The 20,601-nt window shown below is 34.3% G+C and overlaps 3 protein-coding genes across 3 annotated transcripts in view; 2 read left to right on the forward strand and 1 right to left on the reverse strand.

The window, feature by feature from the left end:
- Nucleotides 1–1,346: 1,346 nt before the first annotated feature.
- Nucleotides 1,347–14,928, forward strand: LOC128214908 (dynein axonemal assembly factor 11-like). The gene is made up of 17 exons (XM_052921613.1): nucleotides 1,347–1,445; nucleotides 1,989–2,082; nucleotides 2,960–3,033; nucleotides 3,471–3,548; nucleotides 4,096–4,192; nucleotides 4,656–4,731; nucleotides 6,060–6,110; nucleotides 6,351–6,410; nucleotides 7,278–7,399; nucleotides 7,916–7,981; nucleotides 8,947–9,039; nucleotides 9,646–9,723; nucleotides 9,994–10,059; nucleotides 11,613–11,682; nucleotides 12,409–12,504; nucleotides 12,889–12,980; nucleotides 13,728–14,928. Exons 1-17 carry the CDS (start codon nucleotides 1,436–1,438, stop codon nucleotides 13,912–13,914), a joined length of 1,410 nt encoding a protein of 469 aa, XP_052777573.1. The 5' UTR covers nucleotides 1,347–1,435; the 3' UTR covers nucleotides 13,915–14,928.
- A 59-nt stretch (nucleotides 14,929–14,987) lies between these two features.
- LOC128214909 (uncharacterized) lies at nucleotides 14,988–18,018 on the reverse strand. The gene is made up of 3 exons (XM_052921614.1): nucleotides 17,887–18,018; nucleotides 16,374–16,577; nucleotides 14,988–15,663 (listed from the first exon to the last, which is right to left on the reverse strand). The coding sequence occupies exons 2-3, from the start codon at nucleotides 16,553–16,555 to the stop codon at nucleotides 15,468–15,470; spliced, it is 378 nt and encodes a 125-aa protein (XP_052777574.1). The 5' UTR covers nucleotides 16,556–16,577; nucleotides 17,887–18,018; the 3' UTR covers nucleotides 14,988–15,467.
- Nucleotides 18,019–19,423: 1,405 nt separating this feature from the next.
- The window catches only part of LOC128213893 (E3 ubiquitin-protein ligase MIB1-like), a 77,481-nt gene continuing 76,303 nt past the window's right edge, over nucleotides 19,424–20,601 (forward strand). Inside the window, exon 1 of the mRNA XM_052920008.1 lies at nucleotides 19,424–19,770. Coding sequence (XP_052775968.1) covers nucleotides 19,509–19,770 — 262 coding nt within the window. The 5' untranslated portion in view covers nucleotides 19,424–19,508. The remainder of the gene's footprint in view (nucleotides 19,771–20,601) is intronic.

Raw genomic sequence — 20,601 nt, forward strand, 5'->3', positions numbered from 1 at the left:
TTTCTTGTTACCAAGTGATGACGTCAGACAACGGAGATCATTGATTACATTACGTCATTGACGTCGCTTCCAAAAATAGCACGAGTTTTCTTTTCAATTTATTATTGATATTACTAGTATGCAGAACTTTACAGGAAAGTATAGCTACAACAATATGCAGTTGTTGACAATACAGCAACAGTCACCGAAATTCAACCGCAATCAGCAGAAACATAGTATAAATGACAGCAACGCAGGATGACATCGATCCAAACTTGATTACCAAGTTCATGCAAACAAAATGGAGAACCCTAATCCAACCATCACACAAAACCTTAGTAAGCGAGAGTCAGGACCAATAAGATAGTACCTTTAAAGCTGCACTCTCACAGATTGAACGTTTTGACAACTTGTTTTTATTTATTTTTTGTCTTTGAACGAGCCAATTTTTGCGAAAATCCATGGGAACCAGTTATATAAGACTGCTGACAAAAAATTAGATCGCAGATCTTAATATTTAAGTTCTAAAATTGATGCTTTATAATATGCATTTTTCTTAAACCGTCACTAACGGTTTAAAGCTGCACTCTCACAGATTTACCATTTTTACAACTTTTTTTATTTTTTTGTCTTGGAAAGGCCGTAGATATCTGTAAACCAATGATATAAGATTGCTAACAAAAAATCAGATCGTAGGTTTTCATAATTCCGTTCGAAAATTAATGGTTTTATTAACAGTTTAAGAAAAATGCATAAAACATCAATTTTTGAACTTAAGTATAAAAATCTGCGATCAATTTTTTTTGTCAGCAGTCTTGTATAACTGGTTTCCATGGATTATCGCAATAATTGGCTCGTTCCAAAACAAAAAATAAAAAAGTTGTCAAAACGTTCAATCTGTGAGAGTGCAGCTTTAAGCAATAAAACATTACTTTTCGATTGAAAATATGAAAATATGCGATCTAATTTTTTGTCAGCAATTTTATCTTATTGGTTTGCAGATATTTACGCAAAAATTTGCTCATTCCAAGACAAAAAATAAAAATGTAAAAACGATAAATCTGTGAGAGTGCAGCTTTAAAGTTTACGCTCACGCTACGTGAGCGGATCTTAGGACTATTTTCATGAGAAAGCTTCTTACGTTAACGACCACTAAAGTTTTACTAAGTTATTAATAAACTTAGTTTTATTTAAGTGGTGTATCAGAAAACGGTCGAATATTAAAAAATATACTACAAAAGTCTCCCGAGCTTGCTGAAGATGGACGGGTAGTTACAATGAAATGATTTGATGGCAGAGATATTCTGGTGATATGTAGCCTTCTTTTCTATAGATTTTCTTCAGGTTAAAAAATATCATTCTTCAAAACGGAAACCAAATTTGGTAGATGTAAACAAAAACATGTTTTGATGTGTTGCTGATTTTTTCAACTTTGTATGCAGATATTTACTTCAAGATGGTTCGAAGTATGTTTTAGATGCTCGATTCTAATTTAGAAATCACACTTATTGATTAAAATACGAATTACATCCTTGTATTAGTTCTGACATTTACCTAGTTACAACTTTATGAAGTAAAAGTTTATGACTGAAAAATTATACCTAAATGAAGACATAATCTTTTATCTTTTTTATTTTCAAGTTCATAATTTAATTCCTTAAATGCAGTTTGTAATTGCTCTTCAACAGTTCAGGTAACTCAACTTCCATAACACATATGTCCACAGGTGATCGTCACATAGCTTGGTCACTAATGACTCTTCAGTCCTTTCAGACTCCGCATTTTTCTTTAACCGTTAGTAACAGTTTAAGCCATAAAACATAAATTTTCGAACAGAAATATAACAATCTGTGATCTGATCTTTTGTCAGCAATCTTTTATCATTGGTTTGCAGAAATTAACGCAAAAGTTTGCTCTTTCCAAGACCATTTACATAAAAAAGTTGTCAAAATGGTATATTTGTTTATATGAACTATTATTGCTTTTATATGAACTGTTTCATCTTTCAGTAACAGAAGCTTTGGTGAGGAAGAAAGCAGAACACAATGAAAGAGAAATATTCTCACTGGAAGAGATTTCATTACATCAAGAAAACATAGAAAGGTTGGCATTCAAAGATTTCTTATTTAAAAAATTTACTGTTTTTTCTTTTGTGTCACTAAAGGCATTTTCTGAACAGATCTCAGTTGTTTACAGTAGGAGCTTATGAAATGTAGTGAGGAATAAGTCAGTCATTATTCTATTAGTTATATTTTAGCTGGTCTATTATTTGAAGAAAACAAGTCTAAATGTCAAGAGCAAAGACTTTAACCTTGGTCATGATTCAAATGCCATTTAAGATATTTAATTGAAACTTGGTACACTTTTTGCCAGAGACAATATATACATATTTAGGAAACTACTGGAATTAATAAAAGGCGTGTTATGCCCCTTGTTCAACTGAGAACACAACAAATACAATGAGACATAAACATAAAGTTACTTTTGCGCCTGTTTTGCATATACATGTGTTATTTATTTGAACCAAGAATATTTGGATTTGGGGTATGATTTAAAGGGTTTTGTTGGCAGGAATATGAAAAATTACAGAAAATAGTATACAAATGTAACAAAGAATTTATTTTTTATTATTATTTTTTTTGAGGGGGGGGGGGGTGATGTTCAGAGATTGCAATATACTGGGTAGCTCATTTTACATTTGATTTCAGTTGAGATAAAGTGCAAATACATTGTATCTACGAACTGTTCTTTCTTTATGTATAACCTGGGAGTATTATTATTGGTCCCAGGTATAACATTATCAATTATGTGTGTATAAGTTATCAGCCATCAATTACCTTTTAAGTGAACTGAAATTATATGACGTCACCAGGCATCAATCTTTAAAATTAAGGTCAGTGAAGTTATCAGAGAGTTAGCTTATTTGTTATCTGGCTATTAAGTGTGTGTTTTTCATCTTTTTCAACAATGTTTATTGCAGAATAGAAAACATTGATAAATGGTGCAAACATCTGAAGATCCTGTATCTGCAGAGTAACCTTATACCAAAAATAGGTATGTGATTTGTTGAGAACTAGTTCGCTAGTCTAGTGTAAAATAATTATTATTTTGATACAATGCAACTGGCGATACACAAGATTAATTTACATGTATATCATTTTGACTGCAATCATATTTTGGCAAACACAACATCTTCAGTATTTCCCAGATATTACAGATGGATCAAATCTACTGTGGTAAAACATAAGTGGTTTTATAGAACAAGACTTTAATAGTAGTGTCAATGGCGCCTCTACTATTCGAACAGCCAACTTTGAAACACTCGCGTAATTAGTCATGGTGGTGTTAATGCTTATTTTCAGTTGGATTTTTATATTTTATAAATTTTTAAAATGCAGGGGATATTTAATTAAATACGTCAAATGTTAAATGGATGATACCTATTTTTTGTTAAAATGTTGTAAAAATTGCATTCTTTCTAATTTAACCAGAGAATGTTGGACGATTAAAACAGCTGCAGTATCTCAATCTGGCCTTAAACAATGTAGAGAGAGTAGAAAATTTAGAAGGTAAGTGTTGTTAATAAAAACATAGTAAATAAAAAAATAATAGCTTAAACTTATTTCTATTTCCATGATAATGAAACAAGCTTTTACAGCATTATATTAAACAACCTTGAAGTTGATGTCAAGGTGTAACACAAGAGTGTGGCCTTATATAAGCGTTTAGCCCTCTCCTCATCATAACATAATTTCTATGTTTATTATTTAAGTCTTAATGTATATAAATATAATTCATTCTGATAAAGAGATCCTTTGGAAGTATAAAAGGGAAAGTGCGAATGTGAGTTTGGTTTGTGATCTCGAAGACAGGCATTGAAGTAGGTTTCGTCCAGGTACTAAGGTTTTCCACCCACAACATATATGTAACAGAAAGCACACATTGTTATGTGCATCTGGTGCGAATCGAACAACAGGACCTCTTGCTCTGCAGACAAAATCTGGGCTGTATCACTATAGTAGCTAGTTCAATAGCTAGATAATATAAATGCCTCTTTTTATATACGGTATCAAGTATCAGGTTATAAAAAGTATTACATCTCATTGAATGTTTCAGGTTGTGAATCTCTGGAGAAGTTGGATCTGACCGTTAACTTTGTGGGGGAGCTGACTAGTATTGAGTGTCTTAAACACCACATCTTCTTCAATGAACTGTATGTGCATTTGTGGCTTGGTTAAGTTTATACTGAATTATTGAGCTTGGTTTTTAAGACAACTACATGCTTTTATAGATCACTAAATAGAGTCTGGCTTGAAACTACTAGAAGCCTTTATGATAGCTCAGGTGAATGTTCACTTGGTGAGGCTCAAACCAACAATCTCTTGGGTAATATGACATTTGTTGTTTTATCATTATAAAACATGTAGTTTTACCAAAATTACAGGTAGTAAGTTTTCTAACATTTTTGTACATTTAAATATCCAGGAATTATATTATTTATGATTGTTAGTTTGATTTTTTTTAATATTTCCTCACCCTAGTGCAAGAACTCAATAACTGCATATAGAAATAGAAGTTAGATATTGAGGTCTTGCATTAAGATGACAGTTTTTTCATTTGAATACAATTATGTAACTTGTGGTAAAAGTTATTGAGAGCGTGAATTCTTGTTCCAGATACTTAACTGGTAATCCGTGCAGTCAGTATGAGGGCTACAGGGAGTATGTGATAGCCACACTGCCAGGTCTGAAGGCAAGTAATACGACACTGGTGACTACTTTATCATTCAATTTACCAATAAAGGAACTATTTTTTATCAGTAAATAATAGCACATGATTGTATACATGTATATAGATAACTTTGACCACTTCTGACAAACAACCTCCTAGAAGTGACCAGACAGATCCCACTCACATCATGTTAATTGTCACCATGTTTGTCTGGTTTGCTGAAAATATAGGTACATGTATTTTGAATAGCATCTTGATTGAGTCCTGCAAGAACTTAAGCCTTTGCCATTTCAAAACAAATGTTTATTAAACAAATGTGTCACATCACACTAGATCAGAACTTAATTTGATTTTTTTTTGAAAAAAAGATTGTTAGTGTTATATTATTATCATTATAATATTTATTCTGAGGTGGTTTTTTTAGGCTACTGATTTTGAGCAAAAACTCTTCTGATGTGATTAGGACCAATTTTTTTATAAAAAAGATAGCTACTGACATGTTATTATAGTTATAATTATTATTCAGAGTTGTGATTTGCTTAGGCTTCTGATTTTGGGCAAAAACACCTGTGTTGTGATATGCAACTTAGTACAAATGTAACCTGTGACAATAATTCACACATCAAAAGCAAAGCCCTTAACTCTGCCTTAATACTTGTCAAGTAATGCCCCTTGACTGAATAAAATGGACATGGGTTGGGATGCGCATGTGCTTCTCTTGTTTAAGTATTTCATCATCACATGCTGTCTGGTACTTAATTATGGTTTGGTTGATTGGTTAATTAATTGACTTATTCAGGTTAAAATTAGGTTTGCCCATGAAAGCCCTAGAGAGGTAAATCACTTCTGTACTGTTATCTGAAACTGCACTGTAGTTGCCTTTTATATAGCAGTGAATGAATATTGCAAGAACATGTATATATGCAAACACTTTATACATTATTTACTATATTATTACATTAAAAATATTTTTTCTTGAAAGTTAAATGTTCTAACAGTGACCTGAGGCTCAGCAGGTTGTAAACATTATTGATTGTGGATTTTGCATCTTCATGTATTTTTGTATTTCCCAATAGGGTATTTGGACAAAATAAAAACTTTGTCATTTAAACCCACTGCTGGAACAGAAAAATTTGACAGAATCTCTCAAATCTGAGAGGCAAAAACATTAATACATGTAGATGCAATGAAGAGAACAATATTTTGTAAATTATTTTCATCCAGTCGTAAATAGGTCCGTGATATTTTGTTGAATTGGTAAGAACACTGCAAAAAAAACAACTTTGGTTGACCTAACAATGAAGAATCAAATGAACCAGCTATTATACAAAATATATTTTTGGTTTCAGATGTTGGATGGTATTCTTGTAGAAAAATCAGAAAGGATTTTAGCTGCACAAGTAAGACATTTTATATACATTTATCATAATACCAGTCAGTGTAATATTGTAATATATACATTATCATAAAACTGGTGTTATATAGTTATATATATTCTCATAATGATTATTATTGTCCTACAGAATTTAAAGACGTTATTATTTCAATAGTTAAAAGTAAATGCTACAATAGATACTTGTTAGTTAGTTTTCTAATTGCAGTTTCAAATTATTTTATTGTATGTGTTATCTCCTTTTAAGGATTATGGTGTGATCAGAGCCAGAATAATTCAACAACAACTGGAGTACAAAAAGAAAAGGGTAAGAAAGTAATTCTTGTACTATTAAATGATAACCCTGTTGACGAATGGGTCCACAATCCAGCTGAAATTAAATTGTATAAACTAACTTTGTTGAAAAAACATACACATGTAATTTGTTACTTTATTACCATATATCATTTAAGGGCGACAATCCATGAATTTAGGAATACAGGTAGTACATAGGTATTCTTAAAAATAGAACAAGCATAAATACCTTAAATGTTCTTCAAAGATTGTACTATATCACTAGCAGCATAAATTGACAGGACACTAAAGCCTGAATATGCCTGACCTTTGTTCAACAAAGAATATAGTGAATCCAAGTAATGTATTATTTTATTTATCCATGTACATCACGGTTTTGCACTCTTCAATGCTTAAATGTACTAAAAATTGAAAACAGGGTGGCTCAGCGTCATTTCAAATGCCAAAAGGTGGTGCAGCATTTAGGAACCTGAGATGTCATCCCTTATGGATTTGATAAATGTTTTTTTTTCTGAATATGACATCACATGAAGAAGAAACAAATTATTTTCTTTCTATTATGTATATTGGGTATATATATACTGTATAGGCCAGATTTGTTTTTATTTCTGCCCCATCTGATTTTCATAAAAGATAAGGACCAAAGATATAAACTACTTTTACTTAGACCTTTAATAGATGAAAATATGATTTATCATTAGTATAACCGTGGTGGAGGAGCTGTCAACAATGAAACAGCCTGCTGGGATGGCGGCAGCTTCTTCATTGCGCTACTAATGTTCTTGTCTGTGGCACACTCTTGCTGGTATGCGATTAACTCTGAAAAAAGGATATGATAATTTAAGAATAAAATTTAACATGTATATTCCTCCCATCTCAGGAGATAGAGAAAGAGGAGGCGCGACTTCAGGAGGAGAGAGAACAGCGGGAGAAGGAGGAACAAGAATCTATAGAAGGGAAACCCGGGTTTGATGGAACCTGGTATACAAACATCAATGAAGAGTAAGGATTGAGTTTACAATGAATGACAGCATACATATAGATTTGGGAAAAGAAATCTAACTAGGGCAATATTGACAGCTCTTAGTACACAAACATCAATGATCTGATTAAAAACATCAAATGAAAAGTGAGGTTTAATTCTAAAATTTAATGTATTATTTTATAGTTAGTTTTACAATATAGTTGAGTTTGTATAGGCAACTGGAAGCTAAGACTGAATAAAACATGATTAAACATGATACACAAATTCAGCCATCATTATTGAGTAAAGCTTACATGCTATGGGATTGGGTTTAAATATCTGTATATAATCAGTTGCTGGTCCAGGATTTGTTGGAGGGATGGGCATCTTTTGGGTTCGTGCCTCTTTTCCAAGGAACCCCAAAGATAGGAGTGCGTAAATGGGTTACAGTGATGGGGAACAGTTCAATTCGTTGCCCACTGTACTATACAGTACTTTGTATTATGTAGAGCATTATAGGAGCAAGGTATTATAGCTTTTAAATGTATTTTCAGAGACAAAGAAAAGATAGCAAAGAAAAAAACTGAGAAGGCAGAAGAAGAGTTCAAGAAGGATAAAGAGTAAGTAAGGTGTTTGCTAGAGGCAGTTTTTTTATTGTCTGTCTGCGCTGCCAGTCCCCTCACTCCGGTGATAGCTCTAGTTTATTATTACCCTTTGCAGGAGGTCCAACCTAATTTATTTTTTCGGAAATTTAAGTCAGGGAAATGATTGATGCAGAACAAAAGGGCGGGTTATAAAGTATTTTGGTGTTTTAGGAGGATATTTTGACCTCGTAAGTTATCACTTCTATCGCAATGTAAATAAGCCTACCAAGAGGCCAGACGTCATAAAATTCAAAACAATTTTCTAATATAGGTCATCGATCATCAAGAATCCTAGAGGTGCTTTCATACCTAGGAAAGATTTTTGATAGTAGTACTTCACTGTTGAAAATCTCACCTAGCACGAAACCATTTCATTCATAATGAAACAGCCCTATTTTAAAGTCAGCATCTTGTTCATATGCATATTTTTAGGGTTGAAGTAAAAGAGTTATGGAAGGGTGATGAACCCTGTCCTTTTTTCTAGCACCATAGTGACCAACATGTGCAACCTTCTGCCCTCATAGTATTCAAAACCAAATGATATGATATAAATAGAAATATAATTATAAATACTTACAAAATTTATATGGCAGTTGACACCAAATTTCTAACACTCTTCAGGCGTGTAGCTGACTGTACGCAAATACGCAGTTGTGTAATTAAATTTTGACAGGTCGAAGTTTTTGTCATACCAAAGCCCCGGAATTTGAAATAAAAACTGAAGGGGGGTAGGGAGTGAAGGAGTTAATATGCTGTCTGGCATCAATCTGCGTAATCCCAAATTTGCCCTAGCTACGCACATGCTTTTAGGCAAATCTAAAATGTCTTCACGGCCTGTATCAATGTGCCCTTTTCTCCTTTACCACCCTGTCTCTCTTCTTCGGCAACCTGTCCTTTTTAAAACCTTAGCTAAAACCTTATTATTATTTTCTCTTTTTCAGGTTTTGGGATACCAAGTCAGTGTTTAGTCCAGAAGAAAGAATAAGAAGCCATCGCAAACTTGAGGAACAGAAAGATAGAGACAAGAAGAAGGAGTAGGTTATTTACATGATGTTTGAGTATTCTTTGGATTCCTTTAACTTTCAGCTTAAAAAAGATGATGTTTTTTATAGGCAAAAGCATATACACTCCTATACACAGGGCACAGAAGGTTGAAAAATATAAAATATTGCTCTCCCTGAGCCAATTTCTGACGACTGTGCACATGAACATGATTTTAAATATGTGTGTTATATAGAAGAAATTGTTGTTATTTGAGAAATTTGATTAGATCTTTTGCTCCTAAATATAGGAAAATTGTTGAAAAAAATTGTTGAAAAAAATAATTTGAAAGACTAACTCACATTTAAAGCTTTGAAAATGGAATTATTTTAGTTTTAGGCTTGAATTTACAAAATTTAGTTTGACTGAGTATCTATCTGTCAGCTGCTAGTTGAAATTTGTAAAAAAAGAGTAAATTTAACTGAGTTTGAACAAATTTTGAAGCACTTTCTGCCAACATAAAATTTGTGAGTTTCTTATTAAAAAAAACAATCACCAGTAATTTTCCTCAATCTTAGAATATCATATACATCTTAAAATATGTTTTTGAAAATAAAACATGCAGTAGAGTAAACAAAATCTTTAATTTTCTCCTATAGGGATGAAAAGAACCCTCCTAGACCACCTCGACGCATGTTTGCTGATGATGGGCGCCCGCTTAATGTCAATGAAGCCAAGTAGGTGTCCTATTCTAGCGAGTTTGTTCATCCAAGGATGCAAAAATGTAAATTTAAAACAGCTAATTTTGTTTAGAATTTGCTTTGTATTTGTACTTGTAACAAATTTAGAGTTAATGTAGTCCAGTATTGTCATTTCTAAATTAAGAGTGAAGGTCAAAAACCTCCAAAAAACACAAATATATCAAAGCTTGAAGGTATTATTTTGAAAGTCAAGTTTTCAGAAAGTTTTGAGAATTGTTTACGACTATTTATTGTTACTATTTTCAGAATAAATTTTACACTGACAGAGGATGAAACAGGGAATAACTATCTTCTAGATTACCAGTGTTATAAGTGAGTATGGTTAATGTATATGGCTTTCGAAAAACAAGGCTACAAGTGCTTATAAAGAGATAAATAGATAGGTAGATAGATTTCAAAAAAGAAAGGAAATCACACACAGTATAGTATAACCAAAGCCTAAAAGTTGTTTTCAGTGGTAGGGAGTCTGGAAAGAAATGGCAATTGACCTATAAACCTGACCTTGAAATTAAGGGTATGTGACCTTAGTATGCGATCTACATGCTGTCTAGATGGAAATGGACATTTGTACTAAGTCAGTGTAAAATCCTTTTGTCAATTTAAGATTTATTAAGCCGAGATAATGTCAGGACGGACATGCGGACACATCAGCAAATGGATGGGTTCTGTTTTGGGAGCATTAAAACTGATTCGGGGAAATTTTAATCATTCGGTCACAACATATGGATAATGCATACAACGCCTATCATGGAAAAAACGGAACCAGTTACGAAAGAGTGTGCCGGCGTTTTAAACATGACCATTTAAATATTTATACTTGCCATGACATCTCGATTGACTAACAAAGCAAAGCTGACTATGACAGCTCTATGCCAGGTTTAAATTAATTTCCGTCCGAAAATATTCTTCCCTTACGGCCAGTGACTTCCAAGGCCACCTTGTAATTTTGTAAAGCAATCAACCAATGTCCGATATGTGTTGTCGTCGTTTCATACCGTATTCACTCTATTCAAGTGCAATTTCAGTATTAGCGATTTTGCCAAATTTCAACTGAAAACGTACTCGTACGGAGCTCGTAGCGGCATAACCTGACCATGCAAATAAGTCCTACAACTACACAGGCATTTCCGAAAACAAAGGCTTTTGTAATAGGTGTGCCTTTATGGATTTGGCGACAGCTGCCGACATCGAAAAAGCGTGGTCAAATGTAGCATGGGGGAACATAATTGATAACCCATTACTTCCGTACCTCCAGTTGTGTGCAGAGTCAAATTTTATTAAATACCCAAATATAAAATAGTTTGGATTGTCCAACTTTGATCGATTTGCATATCATAATGGAATGTCAGTTTATCCACAAACCTTGCTATCAGCATAATTCGTAGATGAGTTGTAGTGTCTTAATTTCAAAAATAATTATGCTAATAGTCACTTGCTATCTTGCTTTGCAGTTTTATTTAAATTTACGACCAAATGTTCTATAAACAAAAAAAGTTCATACAAAAAGTACAATGAAATGATACTTTGTTCTAGTTCGTTATATCGATCTGTGGTTTCATAAGTTTGTTTGCTCATTCAATAAATTAATACATGTTGTTGTTTTTTTAAATCCCAACTCTCTGTTAAAGTTTAATAGAAGAGTTGTTTTCTTCATTTTGGTAATCCCTGTATTTATTTCAATGACATGACAATATGTGCAACAATACAGTGATACATGTACCATAACAATTACAAAATATATAGTTCTACTTTCGTTTCGTAAGCAATAAACAGATTTAAGGTAGCGAAACCATTCTAGTATAATAGTATTATTTAGAAGTATATAACTTATTATCTTCATGGGAGTCATCTCTTGATTATTTCAGGTACCTTGACACAAGCATGATTGACGTCGATGTGCAACCAAACTATGTTAAAATCCAAACGAAAGGAAGGGTAAGCTTCGTCCTCGGTACAAGCAGAATCGTACCAACATTGTAGTACCACTACCATGTCGTACCTTATTCGGAGAAGTCATCTCCCGTGTGTACATTAATGTTTAGATGTCAACAGTGACCAAAAATACTGTGGAATCGAAAACAGTTTGTTATATTTTCAGACTTTCAGTGCGTATTTTACTCTGAATTTTATAACGATGCAAAATATTTGGCATAATATATTGACCTTTTCATTAGTAACGTGGAACGACGTCTTTTTGGTACTACACGTCTTGTGATCTGGTCAATTACATAGCAAGTTTGTCATGCAATTAACATTAATTGTATTTCATTTCAAAATGGTAGTACAGCCTTTCAAATAGAAAACTACTGTAACATGTGTATAATTATCATCCATGTAAATAAAAAACTAAACATTGTAAAATTCGAAATTAGTGATATTCGGTATATGGCAAACCAGGTATGTACTTAGTGTACAGTAGTTATTATGATAATGTTTGCACGCATCTGCCTGTAAACTTAAAGGCAAATTATCCATGTTGGCTGTGGACGGTCATCTAGAGGTGAACAAAAACATAGAGAAACTATAGTGGTACAAGAGATGTCGCATCTACGTCAACTCGTGCCAGTGCGAAATCGCACCCGATTTGAAGAAGTCGTCCCATGATGATGATCATCATGATCATGATAATAATGAATGTGAAGACGCTTGCATCTGTTTCAGACGTTCCAGCTATGCCTGGATCAGGAGGTTAATGCCGACTCGAGCTTCTGTCAGCGGTCCCAGATCTCCGGACACCTTCTTGTCACCATGCCCAAGGTTGGAGTTACCAAACATTCCAAACTTTAATAAAGATTAACTTTAATTAAGATCAAATATGGCTTTATAATCGTTCAATTACGGTTTTGGTATAGTCCTACAATTAGGCCAAGGTCTTTGGAGCTGGGTCGTTTATGGTATAAGGCAAGTTCATCGATCTTGGCCGAATGGTACGCCGATCTGGACCATATGGCGGGCGATCTTAATCGTTTTGGCCATATGGTACGCAGATCTATACTGTTGATCCGTCGTTCGGCACTTTCTGTTCTCCCTCTCTCGGCCTGTTGGTAGGAGTAGTATGGGGAATGGACCATTTAGTCCAAAAGTAATTTGAAATAGGGGACAATTTTTAGGATGTTAAGCTGTCATTTGTTTTTGATTTAGGCCAAACAAATCGTCCGACCGCCGCCGAAACCGACGAAGGTAAACACTGAGAACAAAGAAAACGAAGATGTTGGATCCAATAAGAAATCGGGGTATGTGTTCGGAGACATTTTGCTTTTAAAGGCCTAGTTTAAGCCTTCTATAAGTGACCCCCCCCCCCCCCCCCCCCCCCCCCCTAAAACTATGTATTAGTACACAACCTCTGTTTATTGATCTTAATCTTATTGTCTAATTGGCTTATCTGATCTCCAATCTGATTATCCTGCTGTGCAGTTTTCGATGTTTTATCAAAAAATGGACCCTCAATGGCCCTGAGCCAATAAACCAATACACAGGAAATTGGCCCCTACTGTTACACCAGTGTGATTAGTAGGAGATGCTCTGCAGGGGATTATCATGCCAAACATTCCTTAAACTAGGCCATTAACATATACATATATATTTAACACATGGCAATGAATACCGACAGCAAGGTTAAAACACGGTCCTCCCCCCATACATAACGTGGACTGGGCACATGGGTGGACAGCGTTTTAAACCTTAACAATTTCGTTTTAAAAAAATATAATCGTAGTAAATGTATTTGTATTATGCAAAAAGCTCATTGTTGTTTAGTATTGTTTTCCATGAGTAGAATGACATAAAATATGTGACAATTAATAGATTGTTATTGTGATATTTTAACTGTGATCCGATACTAGCATCCCCACCAATAAATACTACAGTACTATTCAGACTGTGGGTTGATTAAGAAGCGAAACTGAATGGTTGATAGTAAAGTAATGCTAACAAGGAATACTATGCAAGTGAATCTAAATTTAGACATTCCTATTTTGTAGGAGAACGGTAGAAAAGTTGGAAGTGGACGAATCAGCGCGGAAGACTGTTGATATTGGGAATATTGTGAAGGAGAAAAGGCAGGAGGTGGTGCCACCCCTGGGCTCCAAGCCCTTGGGTCGGAAACCAGAAGAAAAACAGACCAGTGAAAACTTTGTTGATGACCCTGATGTCCCACCACTAGAATGATTGCCATGACTTTCAGTGTGTTATTAATGTTTGAGCGACCCTGGGTAGCCATATTGGCGCAGTTTGTGGAAATCAATAGCTGAAGATTCTGGTTTGCAGAAATACTATAATTTTAATGAAAATAGTTACATGCGCATGAGTGATAAAGACAATCATCTGATATGAACATCATACATGCCATATTTTCTGGAGACCATTCAGGGGGATTTGTTCAAAAGGCTGAAAATTCAGGGGGATTTTGATTGTATTCAGGGGGATTTTTTTAGCAGGTCTAAGTTGGCGAAATTTTAAAGTATTTTTAGACGCAAGTATGAAAAAATGTTTTCACATATAGTTTGCTTTGAAAACCTCTTAATTTTTCATTATACAGAATTATTTTATGTCATGATTTATCATATTTTTATGATACACTGTCATGTCATACTGTAATGCACTTGCAGAACAAAATATGTCATTGGAAAAATACGTTTTCGAGACAATTGAATGAAATTTACCTTCCTCCAAAGTCTTTAAAAAAATTGTGCTTAATTTTATCAGCTTTGATGACTTTCGGACAATAAGGGAATAGAATAAATATTATTAATTTCTTCCTTCCAAAAGAGTAATATTTCTTTGCCTTTGATAATTACTACAAATTAATTGATCACTTGTTGTAAAAGTTTGCTTTTGGAGAGTTTCACTCACATACTGTGGTTTTACTTTGTCATTATTGCCTGATGTAAAATTTCAAAAAAATTTTTTTTTTTTTTTTTTTTTTTTTAAATTCCGGGGGATTTTTATCTCCCGCCGGGAGACCTGGGGATGGATCGAAATTCCGGGGGATTTTTCCCCCCGCCGGGGGATATGGCATGTATGATGAACATTGCACTCAGTATTTTTACACAATCATATACGTTCCGTTCATGATTGTGTAAAAATTCCATCCATGTTACTGGCAAACGTTTTCATAGTGTCGGCGCATGTGCACATGTCTAACTGTTATGAGCTTATCTGTTCTTCTGGTGCAAGTGATCTCATTTTTTGCGACCACTGGTATGACGTTTATCTGTAACCAGATTAACAACAAACAAACATTCCAAAATGATCAGTATTTATTTATCAGTCATCACCTTAAGTTTTGCATGTTGATATTGTTCAATCCGTCCATATTAATAAAGTATTTATTAAAAATTTGTGATTTTTGAAGTTTGATTATGTGATTTTTTTTACATTTTTTTACCCCCCCCCCGGTACGCTGTATTTAGATGTCCTTCTAGGTACGCAGAAAATGCTGGGACTTTTTCCATACACAAGGGTGGGGTAATGGGTGGATAATGTACATTACACTTACCGGTAATAACTAACATTTTGTTCATACGTCTATGTAATACAATATTGAATACATGTAAGAAAAAAACTACTATAAACATCCACCTACAACACTGCCTTTAACACGAATTCCTGAGTATAAACTTGAATGCCATTCGAGATTGCAAACAACGTGTCTCTAATAATCCATGGAATGGTGCCTTTTTGGTGTACCTAGCTACTGTTTCATCAAATCGCCACATGTTTTAATAGTTCTTGAAATGGAACAAGGCGAAAATCATAACGAAGAGGACCGCGAACTTGTGCAGCGCATGCACAAAGAAGTAAGAGAAGCTCCTGTGGTCGTGGACCACGTGTGGCGCTTCAAGCGTCAGGTAAACCAGAGCAAGCCACATGGCCAAGATGGCGGCGTCTTCCCAGCTCCGGATCGTGAAGTATTGTCTGAAACAAAAAAAAAATAATTTAGTTTCCTTTTTTACTTATGATGTATGTTCACAGCGCAGTTGGTTTGACCCAAGTTTTTGAAATTTTCGGGCATAAGCAAACGTCCATCTATCCAGAAAATCGGACATGCTATATTACACATGTGTGCATAATTAACTATCTATGGCTTCAAAAATACAGTACTTATAATACAGTACTTTTTAACTTTTAATATGTGTATGTATGAAGATAGAAACACCAAAGAGATACACTTTAGAGATGCAAAGGTCCCAATATCACAAAAAAAATAAGTCAAATCTTAATCTCAGTGTCAACTCATTTAACCAGATAGCATCAAAAGTGATTAGTAAAGTGATTAAAAGTAACATGATTTTACACCTATGGAAAGGCATTCTAGCATATAATATGTTGATTTATGCCTTTGGTCAAGATTTCAGTGGAATAATCTTAAACAGCCAAACATGTATTTGAGTGCAATTTCTTGTTGTTGTTTTTACAATTACTGGAGTATATTGCTCTGGAATTAAGTTTCTTTGAAATATTGACAAATCTTTTTATCAACGAATTCGAAGAGAAATAACGTTTTCAAAAAATTAAAAACATGCAAGACTTTAAATCATACTTTGCTTTTATTTGGTAAATTGAGCTGAGATTGAGATTTTCGTGATATTGGGGCCCCGAAGTTAATTAAGAAGTACGCAACATACTCCATGATCCATTTGAGTATGACAACGAGGATGCCGTCACACACGAGTGCCGTGATGAGGAAGCGGTCGCCGATCTGTCTCCCCCAGGCGCTGTGGTGGTTGAAGAACAAGACGCTTACCAGCTCCCCGAGCACCGCCGCGATCACCATCGCCATGTTGAACGACACGTGGAAATCGACCATATTTGCTGTTGTCTGGCTTTACCTGAAATACACGTGATTGTCTATTGAGTAGCTTCTGCAGTTTGAATATGTACAGTGTAGGAGCACGTTTGAAATGTATGATCTTGTGTTGTAGATGTCCGCATCTCATCAAAGAAGCCGCTGGTTCGAGTCAAACTTACACTTGGACACACAAATTTAAGCTGTTTGTTCATTCGGTCTAAAATAAATTCAGTGTATACATATATACAAGTATTAAATATTTTGTACGCGTGCGAAATAAATGCTTAAGAAGCTACTCGAAGTAAAGTATGATGGGCTACTTGAATTGAATATGAGGCGGAATACGGTTTTAGTTACATGTACGTCGAGGGCATCTGAGATATCCTATAACAATTCATTTTCAACAGCATTTTCAGTTTTTATAGCAGGAAAATATTTTTTCCTGTGATAACTATCAAAGTATAATTATATCCGTTTCAGAAAAAGGCGAGATCAGTTGACACTATTGGAATGTTGTCCAATAGTAATTGGTATCACCTTACTTTAGCGGTCGGGACACTTAAAAGGATTTTGCTGTCGAATTTATTTACTGATAAATGTTTGAAAGTAATTTTGTTTGCCTTTATATTTGCAAGCAGTCAATGGCAGTTCAAACATAGCTATACAAACGTAAACCACAAAAGATGTCCGTCTCGATCACTTGTAACTTTATGGCTTTGTATTAGGAAGACCAAGTCGACCAAGATAAAATACTACACAATAGTTTTTTTTTTTTTTTTTTTTTTTTTTTTTTTTTTTTTAAACGGTTACCTTTTCTTAAGTATAACTGATAACTTCAAATCACGTAAACTGTTTTTTCTATACGTTTTGTTACAAAATTAACAATACAAATAATTCATTTATTCATCACAATTTGCCAGTAAACAATAGATGAATAGTCAAAACCTTCCAAACATAGCCACGATTTCTCGTTTCTTTATTGCCTTTAAGATTTCATTAACTTGAACAAAACTTAGTACATCTTTGCAGTTGAAATTGTTTGCTAAATACCGTGCATTTTAAGAATAGTTTAATTAATAGACACACACATGACACAAAGAACGATTTCGCCCATATATTTAACACGGTTATTTCGCTCATATATTTAACACGGTTATTACGTTATCAGAATCATATATATCATATGCATATAATCAGTGACGAAGAGTATTCATCTGTAAATCTACATCCTCATCATGTAATAATTATACTGTTAAAGCAATCGTTGGCTTTATGATGATAATGATCATATTGAATTATGATTAAATAAAAACGTAACAAAATATTTTTGAATATCATTCAAATCAAACCTGTAAAATCGAGGTGAAAAGTGCAGTATATTCCTTCGTGTACAACCACTCTGCTTTGTTTATTTCCTGACGCGGAAATCTAGGTTAACACAGGCGGAGCTATCAATATCGAAGCTTTGATGGATTTGCCACTGCGTAGCCAGGCGGTTAAAAGAGCCAGCGGCGGGGAGCAGCGGGATTCGATAAAAAGCGTAATTTAAGTTACAGTTTGCTTTCATTAGTATTCAACGAACAGTATCACATTATACGTGCAGTTATTTGTGGTCTGTACACGCGCCAACAAACATGCTTTTAAAGTTTTATCGCGATCCGCCGCAACATCGGGCTCTTCTATTTCATGCAGAAAATCAATAAGAGTTAGATCGATAGCCATGATGATTTTCGTTCCTCAACGACAACGAAGAGCACAACGGTTTGATAACGACGTACTATACAGTAGCGTTTGCAAAACCCACAATAATATCACATTTCAACAAAATAAACACATATGATCACGTATAACGAAGTCGTTATTAAATAAAGCACAAACAAATGTATTAAATATTTATAATAATATTTATCTAAGATTAAAGCTGCACTCTCACAGATTTACCGTGTTTACAACTTTTGTTTCTTTAAAAGAGCAAATTTTTGCGTAGATATCTGTAAACCAATGATACAAGATTGCTGACAAAATATCAGATCGTAGCTAGATTTTCCTACTTTCGTTCGAAATTTAATGTTTTATGGCTTAAACCGTTACTTACGGTTTAAGAAAAATGCATAAAACACCAATTTTTGAACTTATATATAAAAATCTGCGATCTATTTTTTGTCAGCAGTCTTATATAACTGGTTTCCATGGATTTTCGCAAAAAATGGCGCGTTCCAAGATAAAAAATAAACTGAAATTTTTAAGTTGTCAAAACGTTCAATCTGTGAGAGTTCATCTTTAAGGGAAACAAATTTGTAATCATATTGACAAAATCAAATAGGATGTTTTTCTACATTTCGATTCAGATATGTACACAAGATACGCCGCTGTATTCTTTTCATTCAAGTCAATCTTTGAGTGGGTTGTATTGCCAATATCATGGACGCATTGACCACTAATTGGCAGTCAGAATGTTGAATGAATATAAATCGATAAGTTATGGCGTATTGTCAGTGTCATGAATAGCCGTGAAATAAAGGTTTTTGAGTCCACTGGCACAATTTGATAATGAAAAGAAAACATTCCGATAATAATTACAGTACGTAATGTCCTTAAAAATATAAGGGTTTTTCTTAATTTTGATACACCCCTTAATTGATACATTCATATTTTGATACTACACTTGTGGACACAATTGTTATTAGACGTGGCCTGTATACTAAGAAAAAAAAAAAAAAAAATTCAATTGAAATCTGTTATATGGAGGGTTAAAATTGAAACCTGGTCGGGCATATATTCATTCGATTTACCTGCGCATCGCACATACATCTAGTGGAATGTAGCCTTAGACTGTACGGTGCGAGCTTTGCAATTCTCGACGATTTCGAGCCTCTACGAGACTTCGATCACAACTGACAGAAAAATGTCAACATCGTGATTTTTTTTCCACATTTTCTCTTTCACTGACGTTTCACTACAAATAACAACCATGGATCTTAATGTGATGGATCCAGCGATAGCAGGATCGAACCGTGTGGTTCGAGTAAACATGATGGAAGGCGTAGGGGCGAGGGTAATTCGAGGGACTGACTGGAAATGGGGAAAACAGGATGGAGGGGAGGGGCACATTGGCACCGTTAGAAATTTTGAGAGCCCTGAAGAAGTTGTCGTTGTGTGGGACAATGGAACGGCAGCTAACTATAGGTGTGCTGGAGCGTATGATCTGAGAATATTGGACAGTGCCGCAACAGGTAATGTCAAGAAAAAGCTTGGGTTAAGTCTAACAGCTTCACAAGTTAATAGTACAAAGTGGTACGATATGATATTTTGTAAACTCGTCGTACATATATTTTCTACTGTAAGATGCTGAGTGTGAAAAACAATATATACCTCCAATAAAGAGATTGAAGGCAAATTATATATAATATTTTCGGAGTATACTCAATGTATCATCTATCGGTGTATACTGTCTATCGATGTTATCCGAAACATGCCGAATAACGATCATGTGAGCGGGTACCTGCACTTTGGATTGTTTATATTCATACGAGAGAACTGTCAGCTACAAACATTTGAAGAACATGTCGTTTCTACGCGTAAGAAGTCCCCAGAAATTAAAACATATACGTAATTACATTTTTTTTCTATATTATAATTCAACTTTCTTAATGTAAGCCATTGCTATTGCTAGAATCTCGCAAACCCAGATCGGATTTTCCTGATTTCATCTATTTATATATGCTGATGACGTCACTGACAGGTGCTTCTTAACATCGTGCATATTCGCGGTCACGTTACCTCCATGTTTGGTATTGTTATCTACTGAAAATGTCATATACACCGATTGATTGTACATACGTCACAAAACAAAATGGCCGACACCTATGTCAACAAATAGGTCAGGTGTCGGACATATACTATAGAAATACTTTTTATGGCCACATAATTTGAAAGATAATTAAATCCTCAACATATATGTATTAAAAATTATACACTTATATGAATTTCGATTTAACAGTAAGCAACGGAAGTCTTAGTACACCGATAGATGATACACACAGGCTATATCCCACACTAGAACA

The sequence above is a fragment of the Mya arenaria genome, chromosome 13 (genome assembly GCF_026914265.1).
Source record: "Mya arenaria isolate MELC-2E11 chromosome 13, ASM2691426v1".
In the NCBI taxonomy this organism is placed as follows: Eukaryota; Metazoa; Mollusca; class Bivalvia; order Myida; family Myidae; genus Mya; species Mya arenaria.

Excerpts from the sequence above, each read along its gene's own strand:
- LOC128214908 (XM_052921613.1), top strand. Across the intron at positions 4,193-4,655 it reads CACATCTTCTTCAATGAACT|ATACTTAACTGGTAATCCGT; the intron begins GTATGTGCATTT and ends TTCTTGTTCCAG. Across the intron at positions 7,400-7,915 it reads TATACAAACATCAATGAAGA|AGACAAAGAAAAGATAGCAA; the intron begins GTAAGGATTGAG and ends ATGTATTTTCAG.
- LOC128214909 (XM_052921614.1), bottom strand. The coding sequence starts at position 16,555 with ATGGTCGATTTCCACGTGTCGTTCAACATGGCGATGGTGATCGCGGCG. Across the intron at positions 15,664-16,373 it reads ATACTCAAATGGATCATGGA|ACAATACTTCACGATCCGGA; the intron begins GTATGTTGCGTA and ends TTTTTGTTTCAG.